General features: G+C 40.5%; 1 protein-coding gene across 1 annotated transcript; it reads left to right on the top strand.

Annotated features, from left to right (window-relative positions):
- Positions 1-4: 4 nt before the first annotated feature.
- Positions 5-17,990, top strand: LOC104961185 (sarcolemmal membrane-associated protein-like). The gene is made up of 17 exons (XM_010789424.1): positions 5-19; positions 797-965; positions 1,815-1,865; positions 2,812-2,961; positions 4,450-4,515; positions 6,943-7,002; positions 7,335-7,409; positions 9,621-9,701; positions 10,113-10,172; positions 10,452-10,577; positions 11,417-11,491; positions 11,632-11,732; positions 12,640-12,847; positions 12,927-13,044; positions 15,231-15,402; positions 15,780-15,914; positions 17,955-17,990. Exons 1-17 carry the CDS (start codon positions 5-7, stop codon positions 17,988-17,990), a joined length of 1,698 nt encoding a protein of 565 aa, XP_010787726.1.
- The last annotated feature ends 916 nt before the right edge of the window (positions 17,991-18,906 follow it).

Here is an 18,906-nt window from a genome sequence, read left to right as displayed (position 1 = left end):
GAGGATGAAGGACAAGCCAGTAAGACTAAAACTGACAACGTTCGGCCAGCGGCAGAGGGGCAAGCAAGTGGCAAGGAGTTCAAGCGGGAGTACCGGGTTCAGTGGGAGCAAGAGTTTAAGTGGCTGAGGAGGGAAGATGGCAAAATGTTCTGCGACATCTGTAGAAAAGCTAAGATGAGTAACGGATTTGTCCGAGGGTGCACGACGATGCAGAAATCAGCGTTCAGGCTAGACTACAGCAGATCAATTGAGTTGTTCTTGTAAATGTTTTGTTCATATTCTGATTGTAATTGTCTCATTTAAAACGATGGCATTGTTCGTATTTGCCTGTTTAGGCACAATGGTCGCAGTGTTTTTAGCGGCCTCTGCCCCCCTCTGCTGTGCTGTCAGTGCAGGAAAAAATAAATCATTCATGTTTGTGTTGACATGAAAAGTGACCACACGGTCGGTGTCTCTGTTCATCTTTTTTTCTTCTCCATGCCCTTAAAAGTTCTGTATGAATCATTAAAAAAAATGAATGAATGAACATTTGCTGCTCAGTACCCAAACATACATATTAAATATGTCTCATCTCATCATTAAAACATGAAAAATAAAATGACGGGTAATAATGGATTATGGTGGAAATGTTACGCAACCACTGGTGCCACACCAATGTCATTTTTGGTGTTAATATTCTGAAATACACAATTTTTAAACATCCCTATGGGAAGAGCTAAAAAGGATCACCGCACATGGATCTTTTCATTGCATACTCTAGTCCTTGCTTTGTCTTGTAAAACTCTCTTTTCTCCAGGAGGCGGAGGGCCGGCAGGAGGAGCTGACCCAGCGGGGGGCGATGGAGAAGAGGGAGTTGGAGCTGCGGATCGAGGAGATGGAGGAGAAGGAGCAGGTTCTCCAGGCTCGCATCGAAGCTCTGCAGGCCGACAACGACTTCACCAACGAGACGCTGGCCGCCCTGCAGGGTACACACACACACACACACACTTGCACACACACACGCACACACACACACACACGCCCACACTCATGCCCACACTCATGCCCACACTCATGCCCACACACATGCAAGCACAGACTCTGCCAAGAAAGAAAGCACAAATATGTATAATTATTCATTTTCATATTAAATCCAAATCCATGTTCTAAGTACCGTAATTTTCGGACTATAAGCCGCGCCTTTTTCCCTATTTTTCGACGCTGCGGCTTATATAACGGTGCGGCTAATCTATGGATTTTTACAGCTAACGGCCAACACCTTTAACTCTATGGGCTCTATGGCCGGTCCGCGGACCCCCACCTTTAAGCGGCGGGTTCCAGCAGGAAAAGCTGGAGGCCGGAAAAGAGTGAGACAGGTAGCGTGCAAAAGTAAAAGTGGAACCGAGAGTGGTATGCCGCTGCTGCGGCTTATATTCAGGTGCGCCTTATAGTCCGAAAATTACGGTAACTTTTTCATTATAAACACTAATTAAAACTAAATTAAATTTAAAAAAAATATTTTGCTTTTTCCTTAATGAGAATGTTGTATATTCTCATAATTTTTACTTAAAAACGTATAATTTTTTATTTGATTATTCTAAACATGCACATCACACATCAAACAACAACAACACATCCAGGTATTTTTCTTCTCCTAGCACACACAGTCTTGTCCTAACCTTTAACGTGCATCGTCCGAGCCAATCACTTTTAACTTTAACACAAAAATTACAATAACAACCAGTCGCTGGGTCGGGTCTCGCTTTTGACCAATCACAGGGCTCAGCTGGGTCTTCCTGTCAGTCAATGTTTCTCTTTGCTGTTGTTATTTACAGTGCGGTTAGAACAGCTACAAGAGAAAAGCATAAAAGAAAACAACAGCCTGGGTGAGTGCACATGTCTCTGCTCGGGGACTCTCGTCATCTCCGCCACCGTTTGTCTCACTAACTTCACTTCCTCTCCCTGCACTAATAACGCATGACAACTTCCTGCATGATGTCCACATCACTTCATTTTGCTCTCTGTTCATCCGTCTCTCTGTCTGTCACCGTGGATGTCTGGCTCTTCTCCTTCTGTTTTTGTCTGGTGGCTTGATGTCCGGCCCACAGGTTTCCTCCGACAGTTTAAGGAGACATGTGATGTAATTAGGGTCCCCATTAGCCCTCAGTATATTCAGTCAATGATATTAAGTCATTTACAGAGAATAACTTATTTTTCCCTGAGTAAGATTCAGGAACCAGTAGACCTAGTATAAAATACAAGTAACAGTGCAGTGTTAAAAAAAGAAGAAGGATCGATTTATTAAAAGGCAGCTGCAAACAGAAAACTCGTGATTTAAAAGAATTGAGAGTTGCAGGATTTGAACCCGCAGGAGCTGAGCCCCAGTACACGGGCCACCAGCTCTACCAAATGAGCCAGAGAAGTGTTTTTAAAGTATGTCACTAATCCATCATTTCAACTATGGCCCCTGTGCCAAAGCCTTGTGACCTTTGAATGACAGGATGGGGATGCATGTTTTTAGTTAAGTTGTCTCACGGTGGCTTTCTTGTTGGGGTTTCTGGATAATCTGGGTTGTTTCCACGGTTGCCAAACTGTCCACTACTTAGTTTTTTCTACCTCTGGGGAAAAAGAGCTTCTGGTCACTGATTGACTTCTTGGTGATTGAATGAAAACACTGAATAAGAATGCTGGAGGTGTCACTGCTCACTTTGCCACTTTGCAAAGGAATTTGCCGTCGTTTCCACTCGGTTGTGAACATGTGTTTTGGCTGGGACAAAATCCTATATATGTGTGTATATATATATATATATATCTGATCTGGTCACATGACAGATGTGGACATTGCCTCCCACCGACCAGTAGAGGAGGCTGTGGAGGAGAAACTGAGCCTGCAGACCCCTGAGAGCCAGGAGGAAGACGAGGATGATGATGGGGACACTGACACTGATGATGGTGCATTTGGTGAAGATGAAGATGCTGATGGTAGTCAGTTTAATTACCATAATAATAGACATCTCAATTTACATAAGACAATGATCTTTGGCAGGTTTTGCTTCATAAAATGTACCTAAACAGTCCGATATAAAACAGCACAATTAGGAAGAAGTTTAAACTAGTTAGTAAAAAATAATTTCTATTAAATGAATAGATATAATAGAGACGAGAGTCCAAGATGTGGCTTTGTTTACCATATTGTTTGAGATGATTCCAGATGTATTTGTTAATATAACTTGAGTTTATCCATTTATATATCTTTCTATTTTTAAAACAATGATGATAATTTATTATTTAATTTTTTTGTATATTATATTTTTTAAGGTAAACCAAAACACCATGACCAACAAAAAAAACAAGATGCGATTTAAGCAAGGGAACCGTAGGTTTGGTCCCCCAGACATGTTCGATAAAGACATTAAACCTAGGGGTTAATTTAAAGAAATGCACATGTTCTGCCTGGATAATGTCAGGTGACTGCACCTACGTCACTCTGTGGGATTGTTGAGTCGATTTTTTTTGTTTTTAGATTTCACTTTTTGTTTTGGTGACATCTTGAGTTTCTACTCAGAGTTGTGAGTTGGTCCTGTGATGCAGAAACCTCTCCCGATTGATAATAAAGAGAGGACTGGATTGTTATCATGAAGTCAGGGTTTAACAGTTGGCCCGGTGATTTCCACATTCTGATGGTAATATGTGGAAGTCACTGAGAGACTCAGCTGTCTGTCTGCCTGTCCACGTGTTGTGGCATCTGTCCAGAAACACTGTCTGACTTTTTATTTGTCTGTAAATAGCTGCTGTCGTGTGTGGCTTTGACTTCCTCCCGCTCGTTTGTTTTTCAAGCACCTTTCTGTCCTTGCAGTTATCTATTTCTCTGCTACCCATCTTGTATCCGTCTGTCTTTTCCCCATCATGACTTCTGTCTTCAGCTCTTTATATCTCATCTTCTCCCCAAAACAGGGTTGGGTATTTAGAGAGCTTTATTAAGATGTTTTTGATTCTGCTTATCAAATCCAGAATGTAATCAAATATGCATACTCGTGCATTGTCACAATAAAACAGACTTAATATCAAATGAATAAGTAAATAAGGCTATACAACATGCTGAAACCTTTTCCCGTAGTTTTATGTAATTATTCACTTGTATTAGTCAATTAAAATACCAGAGGGAAAACAAGGGAAAATTCAACGTATGTATGGTAGGATGGAGAATACTCATTTTTTAAAATAATAAATATTTTTGAACTTGCAGTTTAAGGAATTAAGACACAGTTAAAACTATAATAGATACAATAATAATCAGAGGGAAATCTGCTTCAATAAACGATGCGTTTTGTGTTATTTACATTTTTGAATAATAAGATAGAATGAAATGTGGCATTGATGAGCAGAGTCTATAAAAACATCTGAACTAAATACCCAGCTCCACTCCTGATAGATATCTTAGTAATTGTCAGTGCTCTGTGTTCCTATCAGACAACTGTCATGTTAACAACAGCGGAGGAGACTCGACTAGAATCCAACAGTTGATTGAATGTCCGCGTGAGTAGTACACACGTCCACACCTGCTCTATGCTAAACACACACTCAAAGGAATATGGAGAAACACACACGGAAGCACAGATGCTGCCAGAGAAAGAGCAAAAATAAAGATATGTTTTTTTAAATACTTGATTTAAAAACTCCGATGCTGATTCTCTTGGTTTTTATTTGACTGTCGAAATGAAAAGATACATTTGTTTTTTTTATTGTAAAAGGTACCTGTGATGGGAAATGCAGTCGGAATTTTATAATGAAAGGGACCCATATGCTTTCTGGGGTTTAACCCTAACCCTAACCCTCTCCTGTAGTGTTCTAAAGGTTTGTGTGCATGTAAATGGTCTGCAAAGGAGAACATCTCAAAGTTCCCTCCACATACTCTCCTGCCTCTATTGGACTCCTTTGTTTACTTCAGAAACATAGTGACATCACTATGTAACACTCACTCTTCTATTGGCTATGCTGGTTTTAAGTAGTCAAATTGGATTATGATTTGTCAGAGGTGTTTTTTTTGTATTGCTTCTGTTATGGGACGAGCATCACCTACTGATGGGGAATGGATGATTTTTGTTATGTTTTTTTAGCATTGTGCACGACAGCTAAAGGGTAGGACATCTTTAAGCGATTGGCCAATCACATCAGAGCCGGCCAGCTAACCAATCAGAATTGAATTATGAAACCTGAAATGTAGGATTATAGGTTCCTGTTAAAGATAGTGAAAAGGGAAAATGTATTTTCTCCTAATGATTACCTAATATCTCATCATTTGAAGCACAATGGTCATTTTATTAACAAGCTTTACACATTTATACATTTTAACCCAAACTTTGTGAGAGATGTCAACTTAACATTTTGGCAGAGAAAGTTTTTCCATGGCTTTATGTTTTAAAATGAATTTTTCCAGAAGTAGTTTTTATCAGTGAACTTCTGAACAATGTTAGTCAAATCTAAAGATGAAGGAACACTGACATCACAGATGTTGAATTATAAAATGAAACCTCCAGTAGCTCTAATGAATGTGAATATAATACATTTGTATTGTCAAAGCATAGAATAATTACACTCTAAAGTCTCAAGAGCAGCATCTCTCGGGAAACCATGTCCTCATTATTAAGAATAAACATAGCCAGCCCCGTCAGATGTTCTCTTGAAAACATCTGAAGCTTATTGCAGTTGGTGTTTTATTGCCAGAAGTCTGGAGACATTGCTGTATTTGCCTAGGGTGAAATCATCTTTTCCTTTTTTATGATTCGAGTGAACCCACCCTTTAAAAAAACAGACGTGTAGAAATTCTTCAATATATTTTGGTCATTCCCGGCTGAGCTGTCTCATTGAACTTCTTGTCTAATAATCAGTGTTTTCTTTGGCAGTGTTAGTGAAATGTTGTTCTAATAGACTGTTGCTCACTCTGACTGGTTCTCATCTCAATCACTTTTCTTTTCTTCTTCTTTAACAGATATTCACACATTGCATATTCAACAAACCTCCTCCTAGTTTCTCTCTTTGTCTTTCTGTTGCCATCCTTCTCTTTTGGTGCTTTCTTTTTTCATGGTCGCTTGTACCGAGAGAATCAGTAGATCCATTTAAATATGTAGTCTATGGGAATGTTCCATGGCTTGGTATATTTCTGATATCAGTTGAACTGTTATCTCTTCTTTTCTTTGTTTCTGACCAGCAGTTACATTTGTTATCAGCTGTTAGTAACACTAGCAGTCCTACATCCTGAAGTTGTAGCTGGTTGCTGTACAACATGTAGGATTTCATCTGCCTCCATGGGTGGTAGAGATGTTCTAAGTGGATGTTATTATAGGCTGAGATGTGTGTTGACATGTGCTCACTAATTACTGAGGTTTAACTGAAAGCTGTTTCACTGAAAACAGTGGAAAGAAACCAGAATTCTCTTCTTTGCAATTAGAATAGCCAACTTTTATGCAGACTGGCGGCTTTCTATGGATCAGGAGGACTTGCATTCAGGAATAACATTTCAGATCAGGCTGTTTTGTTGTTTGTTTATTGTAGTAGCATCTGATGAAAGAATATCTAGGCATCCTATGTGGAATGATAGTGAAAGGTTAAAGCATCCGTACGTTTCTAAAAACGTTATTTACTTTAACATGTTGTTATTATCCTGGACTTTTTGCAGTTCTGATAATATACATAAAGCATACTTACTTTTTCTTGTAATACCTGGCGACAACAATTCTTTTTTTTGTGATATATAGGATCAAATAAGAAATTTCGGCACAAATCTATCCAGGCACACATGTCACAGTTTTGTTGTTGTTGTATTAGCAGGATGTCAAGTCGGTCTATTGGACATTTGAGTTTGGGAAATATTTAAAAAGATAGAGGTTGTAATGTGTTGTTTCCTTACTCATTGAAATTGGCTTTATTCACTCATTCTTTCTTTTCCTTGTCTTTTCCCTGCAGCAGTCAAACAGCTGAAGGAGGCTGTAAGTTCTTCCATCCACAAACTGGCCAACTTTGATGGTAAGAGCTCAACTAAGCTTCAAATATAAAGACCTTTCTGTTAACCAACATTAGAAACCAGAGATCAAACACATCCTTAATCTTATGAGACTGATTTCAAATCGACTCCCACATGGATTTGTTCTTGTGCTTTTATGATTATTTGATGGCAATGGATATTACCCTTCTGTTTTTTACTTCGTTCAGTGTATTATCTGCTTTATGGGTGAGGGGATTTCATATCATTGTTTTGTAAAAATGCTCTCTAAGACAACATTTCAATGAGTTATGTTGATTGAACAAAAAAATATTGAATATTAAACATAACCTTTGAAAAAATGGTGTATTTGTAGAAGTGATGGATGCCCACCTACAGAACAACCAGTCGGGAGAAGACGACATCCTGGCCAGCCCTGACCGACTCAAAGGTAGATCACACACACTCACACTTACACTCACAAACTCATCTTGCATCATTTACACAGTTTTTATATACATTTACATATTCTTTCAAAAAGATATTTCTTATTTCTATTCTTCCATACTTCGTAGTATAACGCACATATCTTTATAAGGTTATTTAAAAATAAAGGCAATTGTAAGGTAAGCCAATTACCCCCCAGAGATATTTATGATTTATTGATTGAATACCATTTTTGGTTTCGATGCAAACATGCTTCTTAAATGATATTTCGATTTTCACATTTGACAACATGAGACTTGAAACATCCACAACATCAATATATATTGAAACATATACAAAAAACGATGTGGTGGATTGAATGGTTTACAGGTTTATGTTGTTAGGTATAAAATAACCCATAGAGACTTACCAACAATTATATTTAGGTTCCAGTTCTTGCTTATAGTGCTGTAGCGATACGTCGACGCGTCGACTTCAAAATATCGTCGACGACATATTTCCTCGTCGACGCATCGCCACACACACGTGGGTCACCCAAAACAACAACAAGCAGTTCGCAATCGCACTTTAAACACTATGGAGACTGAAACGGCTACCACCTCCTCCTCACAGGATTGCGCACGAAGCCCTGCAAAAAGCCCCCAAACAAAAACATCTCGCCCTAGGTCTTTCAAATTGAATTTATTGAAATCTCCAATATCAACGTAAGAGCTTGTTCGGGGGATGCTAACACTTAACCATAAACTTGATCCTTTACTTTCTCCGTCTTTATATGTAGATATTACTTTTCTCCGTTGATCTCCGTCACGTTGTTTCCATAGCAACAACAACTTCCTGTCAACAGCGCTACCTCTCCTTCAAAATAAAAGCATATTCATAAATAGGAACAGCCCTAGTGTGTTGTGCAGCTTGAGTTCTGTGCACTTCGGTAGTGCTAACTATCTTATAGCTCTCCGTGCGGTTTGTTCGTGCTCGGTTGGTTAGTAGTTAATGTTAGCTACCTAGCTAGCGGCGCCAGCTGTGTGTTAGTTAACGTTTGTCAGCATTTAATGTTGGATGGAATGGTAGCTAGTTTACGTCTGCAGAACACCGCTATCTAGCCCCTTCTAACCCGGAACGAACAAACTGCACAGAGAGCTAACTCATGTTGTGGTCGTTTACGAGTCAAACATAACATTAGACTAACGTTAGTCAGCTTATAGTATCAATGTATGTCAACTAACGGAGCCAAGCAATGTCCAGGCCAGGGCTGCACGTAAGCTGGTGCGCAGTTGTCATGAATGAAGTAATGTTTTTTGGTCTTTATTTGAGATACATTATGTTTTTTATAAATCGAACAACAGAAAAATAATCGTTAGATTAGTCGACTAATCGATGAAATAATCGCCCGATTAATCGTTTTCAAAATAATCGTTTCCCCCCAGCACTACTTGTTTATTACTTGTTTTAATTTAACATTTGAGAATATCCATAGGTATCTGGATTTACTAGCGACGGTGGCAGTGACTTGTTTTTTTGGGAAGCCACAAAGGGTAGAATCTGCTGACATGGAGACATCCTACTATACTGACCTCAGACCTTTGACCTCTGCCTTAGCTGTTGTAAGAGCTCTGACAGTCATCCATACACAATGCTCAGGCTCAGCAGCAGCTGTGTGTGGGGGCTTTGAATCACAACACAAATTCTCTGGATATGCATATCATTTTTTATGTTTTTCTATACTTTTGGAGCTCTGATTACAAAAATGCCTCACAAATCCTGTAATGTTAACCGCCACAACTACATGTCTGAACCCTTCCCAACCCTTACTCCATTCTAAACTTGATTAAGAACAAGTCTAAACTGTCCTTTGATAATGTGAGGAATAACCACATTTTCTCACTGCCAGTGTCTAAAAATCAGATTGAATACAGAAAAATAGATGAACATGAGCGTTTAACAGTGAATATACTAAAGCTGTGAAGCTAAGCTGCTGCTTTGTTGTTTCTGTTCCACCACCTGAACCCCGCAGCGCCTCACACACTGGAATCCAGTCCTTTCACTACACACACAAGGACACAGGTTCACATACGTGTGGTGACCTATTCATTTTTCAATGCCTATCTATTTTGGTAATTTCTTCTTTTTGTATCTTTTGCTGGTTTTATACTGATTTGTATACCAATGTTGTCCCTTCCTGGTTAATCTTTGTTTGTGTGTGTCTGTGTTTCCACAGAGAACCAGACCGATGGCAAAGAGTCCGACATGTCAGACACTCTGAGTCCCAGCAAAGACCGCAGCAGTGACGACACGTCAGGTCAGTAAAACACAACAAATGTAATGTAAATCGAATTTAAGTCTCATCTGTGTGACTCCCTCCGTCTTTATTTTATCATACTTTTCTTTCATTAGTTTTAATTTCAAGGTTTCTGTGCTGTAAAACTATCTTTTTTAAATTAATAATGTTGAATTTAGTCTGTCATGACTTCAACCTGGAATAATCATCACCTTTTTTTTTAAATGATGTTCTTGATATAAATTCAGTAATTAACTAATTAGAACCTCGCAGAAGTTGCTGAAAATGAAATGAAAGAAATATGTCAAAGTCCCTAAAAAAGCATTTTTACCTTGTTTTTTATTCAAGCACTTAGTAAAGCTTGTTCATTCCTTTTTTAATTAAGTCCTCATTAGAAACCAATCATTACGAAAATCACCATGTGTGTTTCAGACGGCAACATGGACGACCAGGAGCTGATTGAACCTCAGAACAGAGGAGCTCTGCTCAAAGGTAACCATGGCAGCTCATCTCTGCTTTGTAGTCCTGCTCTGTGCTGCAACAACAGACCATGAACACCAAACTACATCACATTATCTATTAATCCACTAAACTCTCCATAAGGTGGAGCTGTTCAGTAGTGTTGATGCCTGCAGGTCCTTAAATAATGTTTTTATTTTTTATTTTTCACTGTGTTGTTTTGTAGTATTTGATATGGCCATCACCCGTGCTTAGAGATTATTCTAAATGAAGACGATTTTTAAAAAGTTGATCCCCTCTGTGTTTTTGTAGCTGAGTTGAATCGGGCCGGGCTAGAGCCTGGAGACACAGAGCAGGTCATCCACCACCTCCACAGAGAGCTTCTGGACGCCCAGGAACTAGCCAACACCGGCAAGCAGAGATGTCTGGAGCTACAAGGTAATTAATGACAGTCTATAAATATCCCTCTACAATAAACACTTAAATACTAGGTAGCAGTGTTCACCCAAGCTCTTATTAGGATTAGGATCCTCAAGTTCTTAGGCGCTTTCACACCAAGTACTTTTCCCAGGAATAGTTCCCGGAACTTTTATTTCCTGGAACTATCTAGTAAATCGCGTTCACACCGGAATAAGTTCCTGGGGAAGGATTAGGCAAATGAAACCGCTGACGTCCCTTCTTCTTCTTCTGCTTTGGGTTTGCTGGCAGGCCGCAAACAACTTCTCGGCGTATACTGCCACCCGAAGTCCCCGGAGTTGGCTTCAGTAGAAGCTGCTGGGACTCCCAGCAGCTTCTACTGAAGCCTTCAGAGTAAATCTGATGCTAATGCTAAAGCTAATGCTAATAATGCTAATGCGGGGATAATAAAATGGTGGCTTCACAAAACTTTTTGGAAGTTTTACGGGGCGTGGTTTGCAATCCGCCCAGCCAATCAGAAATTGGAACCTTTTTCTCCCCAGGAAAGTCCCGGAAAGTTCTAGTTCCAGATCTTTTTGTTGTGAACGCAAAATCCCAGGAACCAACGGAACTATTCCTGGGAAAAGTACTCCGGTGTGAAAGCGCCTCTTATCTATTTTGGTGTTATATTACACTCATTGTGCATGACATGGCAACATAACGGTTTTATATATATTGCAAAATGAAATCTAAGCAATTAAAATTATTTAATGAGACTTCCACTGGACCAACCCCACACCTCAAGTTATAATTAAAGCAATCTACAAACATTAGTACATAGAAATTCAATTACACGTTATACCCTCTGTGTCTGTCTGTAGCTCTGCTGGAGGAGGAGACGAGGAGTAACTCTAGGCAGACTGAAGAGTCCACCAAACAGATCCAGTACCTGCAGAGTGAGTACACACACACACACACACACACACACACACACACACACACACACACACACACACACACACACACACACACACACACAGTCTATTAGGTACTATACACTTGACTCCTTTTGTGTGTGTTTTTGTTTGTGTTTTAGCTCAGCTCGGGAAGCTGCAGGCCGACATGGAGGGGCTGAGGGAGCAGAGGGAGAGCACCATCTGCACCACCCGAGAGGAGCTCTACTGTGCCCAGGAGGAGGTACCACTCCACCTCATTGCCCTCTGTCACCTTTGTGACTTCCCTCTGACTCCTCCTCTCATTGTCCCTCTACTCGTTCTGACACCTCTCTGACTCTTGATGATTCCTGCCAGTCTTTTCTTACTCAATCATCTGACTTCCTGTTGCTCCATGTCAATCCCTTTTCCCTGACACCACCGACTCCTTGACTCCCTTTCCTCTCCTACTGACTCTATCTAACTTCTAAACCTCCCGTCTCCTTCTTTGACTGATGGCCAGCCTTCTGTCTACCATATGATTCCTCCCAATTCCTTTTTCACGCTTTTCTTACTTCTTTCCTACAACTTTTGACACAAAAAAGAAACCCTCTCTTATTCAGTATGAGACACTATTTCTATTCTATTTTATTTGTATTACTTGCACTATTTTAACTATTTTGTCTGTTTTATTATGTTGCACATTTGGAGGAGCCTGTGACCTAAGATTTTCATTGACATATTGTCATGGCCTGGCTCTTAGCCATAACAAATGCGTGGAAAGGACAAGAATATATATATACGAAAGATGTTTATTTTAACATAACTCAACGTGAACAAAGCCAAAAAAAAAGGCAAGACAAAATTATTTGCGACGTGGCTGCTCTCCCAGAACAGGTCCTCTGCGGAGAGAGAGATCAAGACTCTAGCTCAGGCCTTTAAATCCTCCGGTGCCAGCAGCCAGGTGTCCTCAATCAGCGCTGACACAAACAGAGGGCGAACGTTAAAGGGCCATACACACACCACAGGAGACAGTAAAGCAGGGGTCGTAGCTGTAGCTATGTACAAATGACAATAAAAGCCTTGAATCTTGAATGAGACCTTCTGTCTATCAGTTTACTGAATATTTCTCTTACATGACATAACTGACCGATTCGTGTTTCTGCCCTCAGATTATTGTCCTCCGGCACGCCATGGAGGCGGCGACGACGGAGCGTGAGCGGGAGATCAGCGCCCTGCAGGCCGACCTGGGCAGCGTGCGCTCTGAGCTGGAGCGCTGGAGGGACACGGCCGGGAGGTACGAGGGGGAGATCAGCCGGCTGCAGGAGGCCTTCACACAGCAGCAGCAACAGCAGCAGAGCTCCGCCACACAGCTGCAGGGTGAGCACACAGCCCCGTGCGAACACTAACACTGTCATTAAAACACACAGATGGTGACTGTACTCTTCTTCTTCCTCAGCGGAATGTGTTACGTTGAAGCAGCAGTGTGTGTGTTTGCAGCAGGACTGTGACGGCCTGAAAGGGGAACGGAAAGCTCTTACAGACAAACTGCACCGCCTGGAGACTGAGCTGAGCAGGTATGTGACACACACACACACACACACACACACACACACACACACACACACACACACACACACACACACACACACACACACACACACACACACACACACACACACACACACACACACACACACACACACACACACACACACACACGACACTTGCAGTGCAATACAGGTAAATGACTCGTGGATTATAATTCTTCTCTTTTGCCATGCTTTTATTTTTAGTTTGATCTACATCTTAACTGAATGAGTTCAGCCAGACACTGATGTTTAATCAGTTTATCAGAAACATCTTCATACATGTACAGGTTAAAAACATGGAAAATAAAACGTTGTCCTTCATCTACAAAAATATCTTCACTGTTGATGATGCTGCAGAACAGACCATTAGGGATATTATAAATAGCATCACACTGGAAAGTGTGTGTGAAAGAAATTCTAACACTCCACTGATACGAATATGAACCCCCAAACATCATAAGAACATGGTTCTTAACCCAATCAACCACAAATACAAGCAGCATTACTTTAATGTTTTACTTTAATTCATTTAACACACTTTTATGTTGGATGTTAGAGCTTTTAAATAAATGTTAACAATTCAACCTAAACATTTTAAAGGTTGCAGCCAAAATGAACTGGTCAAATTATGAAGGAAATGTTATTGCTCATATAAACCCATGACAGAAATGTAAGAATTTGTAAACATTATAGGTATTGCTGTAAAAATGTCTTCAAAATAAAAATACTTACTTGGATAGATATATTTAATGTTACGCATCCAAAAAAAGATGTGCTCATTACAAACTGAAACCAAACTCTTAATAATGATAAATCTAAAGTTGAGGATGAAGCCGGAACATATCAGGAATGCGTGTCAAACCAAGATGGCGGATGTTAAAATCAGACCTAAAAGTCTGTGTGACAGCCGTGATGGAGTTGATGAATTCTGGCTCAGGATGCCTGACAGGAAGCCCATGGGTGCTGATCAGAGTTCAGATTCAGCATTAAAAGAAGGACTGAGGACGATAAGGAGCGCAGGAAACGCAGTGTCCAGCTGATTCAGGGCGACAGCTGACTGACAGTGAGCTGTCAGCAGGTTAACAGCTCTGTCTCATCTCAATGGAGAGAAAACTTCACCGCATGTTCTCACCGTGCCGAGAGGTCAGCAGGATTTTATCTGAGTTACAGCTGTGTTTAGTTTCCAATAAACTTAGGGTGCCATTGGCAGCACTTTCCATGAATATCTGGAATGCACCTCTCTGGTAAAACTGCTGACATCAAACTATTACCTAAACAATCCTCAAAGCTAGGGTGGGTAATCTTCTCAAAAGATATGTCTTGTTATATTTGTTGAAATTCTCCTTACATCGCTACGGCAATCAATAAAGCATATGCTCTAAATACCTGGTTCTGTGGAATGACAGAACACTTCTGTCTAATTATTTAGTTTAGGCTCAATCAAACTGATTAGACAAAGAGTCTTCCATATACTGTGAGCTTCATAATCCCTGAGAAGATGGAACTTTTAGACTTTAGCAGCTATTGGAGCTAATGTGGCTAGCTGCTTTCAGTATAAAAGCGCTGGCAACTCTGGATCATTTTAAAGTCTACAGTCCTATTGCTAGCTTCTCAAGATTGAAATGATCAAAATGAAGATGAAATGCTTTTTTCACGATTTCAGAGCTAACATTTACCTTTAAAGCAGCACTAACACACACGTCTCCCAACTGTTCCCTTGCAAAGATTGGTTGCAGTGTGACTTGGTTCAGATATGTGCAATAAATGCAAATGTCACTAAATAAACCCTTTTTACCTCAGAAATGATGATCACCTAAAACAAAAACAACCTTCCAGAGTGTCAGAAGAAGTGAAATTATTTTTACAATTAACATTCAACTAAAACCAGTTTTCAAAAGAGAGGAGAAGAAAGTTCAATCAGTGACTACTTTTTCATATTAACTTACTTTATAATACTAATTATTACTATCATCTTTGTTTACTTGTTTAATTTGATTATATTGTACCTTTTTATTGCATCTTTTTAAAATATTCTAGCCCAATTTTGCCTTTTTCCTTTGCTTTTGTAACGCTGTACATTTCCCTGTTGTGGTCAGAATAAAACATTTCTGAATCTGAATCAAGTGAGAATGATTTGCTAAAGAAAACGTTATGTGTGTGTTTGTGTGCAGCACCAGGGAGCAGAGCCAGGTCCTCAGCAGCAGTCTGGAGTCTCTGGAGAAGAGGGAGGGGGTTCTGCAGGACAAACTGGGTTCTCTGGAGAACCAACACCTGCAGGACGCAAGCAAGCTGAAGAGCCAGCTGGACCAGGCCCAGGCCCACACACACACACTGCAGAGAGAGGTACACACACACACACACACACACACACACACACACACACACACACACACACACACACACACACACACACACACACACACACACACACTGCAAGCAACACATTATTCATACAGCACTTTTCCTTCCAAGCAGAAGCACAGTGTGAGCTTCTGCTGAGCAATGATAAAATAATGAGACTCACAAGTTAATACAATAAAAATACAATTCAATTTAATACATGAATCATACAGGGGATTTAAAACCATTAAGGTGTAGGAGTAACAAGAAAATACTTTAACTAATTAGTACAGATTAGTTGTAGATTTAAAGACATTTAAATGAGAACCAAAAAAGAATGTGAATAAAATATGTGAAATGGGGTGTGTGTTGTTGTGCAGTATGAAGACACACAGTCCCAGCTGTTGGACCTCCGTCAGCGCTACGAGAGGACAGAGAAGGAGAAGCTGAACATCCACCAGGAGCTGGAGCAGTGCAGGAGCAGCCTGAAGCTGCTGCAGGACAAGACCAGCTCCGTGAGTACAAACACAGACACACACACCAGAGTCCTGCACGGGTCTGATTTTCAAGACCCGCTCCCGCCCCGCACCCGCGACGTGCAATACCCAACCTGCCCCGCCACCCGCACATATTAGTTCCGCAAACCGACCCGACCCGTCGGCACAAGATCCGCAACCCGACCCGAACCCGCATATACAGTATATGAGCAGTGAAAACGTGCAATTATTAACACACGCAGTTGCATATTTGTCTCAAAAAGCGTGGGGTGTTGGTTATTTTCTCCATCTAGGATAACACCAAAAGCCTCCCAGACGTTGGATTTCGCTCTTGAGGAAGTGTTATTGAAAATGCTGTATTCTCCGCTAGAGAGCTTCACTCAGCCATTTCGAATGTGGCGCGCTCAGAAGCAGTTTGATGCGCTGCAGAGGTTATGATTATGCGCGGTCCCGCGGGGGAGAGGTCTGAGGACTTAAAGGTCCCATGTCATGGCCCTTTCCACTGATCATAATTCCATTGTTGAGGTCTACTAGAATAGATTTATAGTGTGCAATTTTCCAAAATCACTTTGGTTTCTCATACAGCATCTCTGTAAACTACGTGCACTGTATTTCACTCTCTGCCTTTAATGGCTCGCTGTAGCTCCAATAGCTCCAGCCCCCACCCTCCCTGTGAGCACAGTGTGCTCTGATTGGTCAGGACGTTGTGAAGCTTGCTGAACTCCGTGGAGGTGTTGTTTCCTTGTTTAGCGACAGCGAAACAAAGCCAAACTCACCCTGAGCACACACAAACTCACAGCCGAAGTAAAAACGATAAGTGTGGCTTGATATTGAGTAAGAAAAAGGTTGATAAACGCTGTGAGAATGGGTCTGCAGAGAGAATTTCGCTGCGATCCCAACTGTCTGTTATCAGCCTGCAGCCAGGGAGGAGAGATCAGCAAAGCTGCATGCACTGAGTGTGTGTGTGAGGAAGTCCGTGGATTGGTCAATTTGGACCAATCAGCGGGGGCTTAACGTAACGGCTCCGCGGACGTAACGTCCACGGATTGGTCCATTTGGCTCTGGGTAACGCATAACATCATGGGGGACGGGTAATAACCGGAAAAGCATGACATGGGACCTTTAAACATTAAACTAAATTATTATTATTTTAATATATTTATTATGCAACACCCGCGACCCTACCCGCATCATCTTTGTTTTACCCAGAACCAAACATGTTTTTTGCGGGTCACCCATCGAGTACCCGACCCGATGCAGGACTCTGACACACACACACACACACACACACACACACACACACACACACACACACACACACACACACACACACACACACACACACACGCGCACACACCTTCTCCTTTCTTTAAAATACCAAAGAACCATATAAAGTATTTGTTGTAACATTAATTATTGTGTTTGCTCAGCTTTAAATCCAGATGTTTTCATAATATTGTTTTTCCACAGTATTGTTTTTTTGCTTTAAGATATATGCAGGAGAAGCATCAGACTTGCTCATTGACACTGTCTTGAACTAACTAGCTGTATTCCACCCAGAACATAATGTACATTGCACAGCCTCCTCGCTGCTTATTTGCTAACCCTGTACAGAAAATAGTGGTAAATATTAAATAATATAAACCAAATGTAGTAGTAGTGATAGATAAGAAGAAATCATCACAAGTCATCGCCTCTCCTGCCTTTCCTTCTGAGCTGATCAATAACAGCTGTTAGTTTGTGAAAACTCCAGGAAACAGAAATCAGAAGATGATAACGAGGCGGAGCAGCCTTTTCCTCCTCTTCCTCCTCCTGTTGCCCCTCTTCCTCCTCTTCTTTCTTATCTGTCTTAAGCTCCTCTTCAGTACTTTCCTTACATGACGAGAGTCTTGTTCCTCAGGTTTTTGTGTCCCTAAAGCTTTTCAGTATAAAAGTCCTAATCCAAATATCCAGGATTAGATTAACAAACTTTGTTTTGAACTGACATTTGAAAAGTATAATATCTGTTGGTTGCCCATTTGGTTTTATTGACATAGTGCTGTCCATCATGTCTTCCAGCTCTTAGAGTTCATGGCTAACATGTGGCAGACCTGACTAATGACACGTTGCACAAGTTGCCTGACAATCAGACGCTAGACGTAAACCTGCAGTTTAGACAAAATATTTGTTGTGTCGTCAATTCAATTAATTGAAACTTCATTTCTTTAGACTTACATATTCGTGCACATTTCTAGACAAAGATTAGCCTACACTTATATTGTTTGTATTTTAGTGTCTTTAGATTCAGATTTGAGTGGTGGCTGCCTAGGATTGTTATTGTTCAATCCAAACGGTTTGCTGTCCTGTGTGCCACACGGGACAGCAAACCGTTTGGATTGAACAATAACAAAGCATCTGACTAGTTATAATCATCAAAGAAAGTGTGTTTATTATAAAAAATATTAAATTACTTTATTATCAACTGAGCAACGTATTTGAGGATTTCTTTTTTTAAGGATCACAACATCTTAAAAAAATGACCAATAATCTAACCTGATTTTAAAAAAGTATAAGGAGCTTCGAAAAAAGAAGAAAATTCCTAGTAAAAGAATGCTCAGCCATGACAGAAATGATGGACCAAACTACGAAAGAAAGACTCCATCTGAATGAACGGAATGATGCTTACTGCCTGTTCATTATCTGCACCAAGAACAACATATCATGTATTGCCACCCTAGTTTAAAAAGAATAGTTTGGAGCATTCATAGAATGAACTTCCAGCGTTTTTTTAAATTTATTTGTAATATTTGAAAACAGAGCAGATTCTTAACGATTCTGTCTGGCCTTTAAAACAAGCTTCTTCTTCTTCTTCTTCTTCTTCTTCTTCTTCTTCTTCTTCTTCTTCTTCTTCTTCTTCTTCTTCTTCTTCTTCTTCTTCTTCTTCTTCTTCTTCTTCTTCTGTGTTTGGTGAATGTGGCTGTTTGATGTGTGGAGATGGCGGTGTTGCTTTGTAGAAACGGCTGTCTCGATA

The sequence above is a fragment of the Notothenia coriiceps genome, unplaced genomic scaffold (assembly GCF_000735185.1).
Source record: "Notothenia coriiceps isolate Sejong01 unplaced genomic scaffold, NC01 NC01_scaffold00032812, whole genome shotgun sequence".
NCBI lineage: Eukaryota > Metazoa > Chordata > Actinopteri > Perciformes > Nototheniidae > Notothenia > Notothenia coriiceps.
Note: the sequence above shows the minus strand (reverse complement) of the source record. Positions and strands in the feature narration are given on the sequence as shown.

Excerpts from the sequence above, each read along its gene's own strand:
- LOC104961185 (XM_010789424.1), top strand. Across the intron at positions 10,578-11,416 it reads GAGATGTCTGGAGCTACAAG|CTCTGCTGGAGGAGGAGACG; the intron begins GTAATTAATGAC and ends GTCTGTCTGTAG. Across the intron at positions 13,045-15,230 it reads CTGGAGACTGAGCTGAGCAG|CACCAGGGAGCAGAGCCAGG; the intron begins GTATGTGACACA and ends GTTTGTGTGCAG.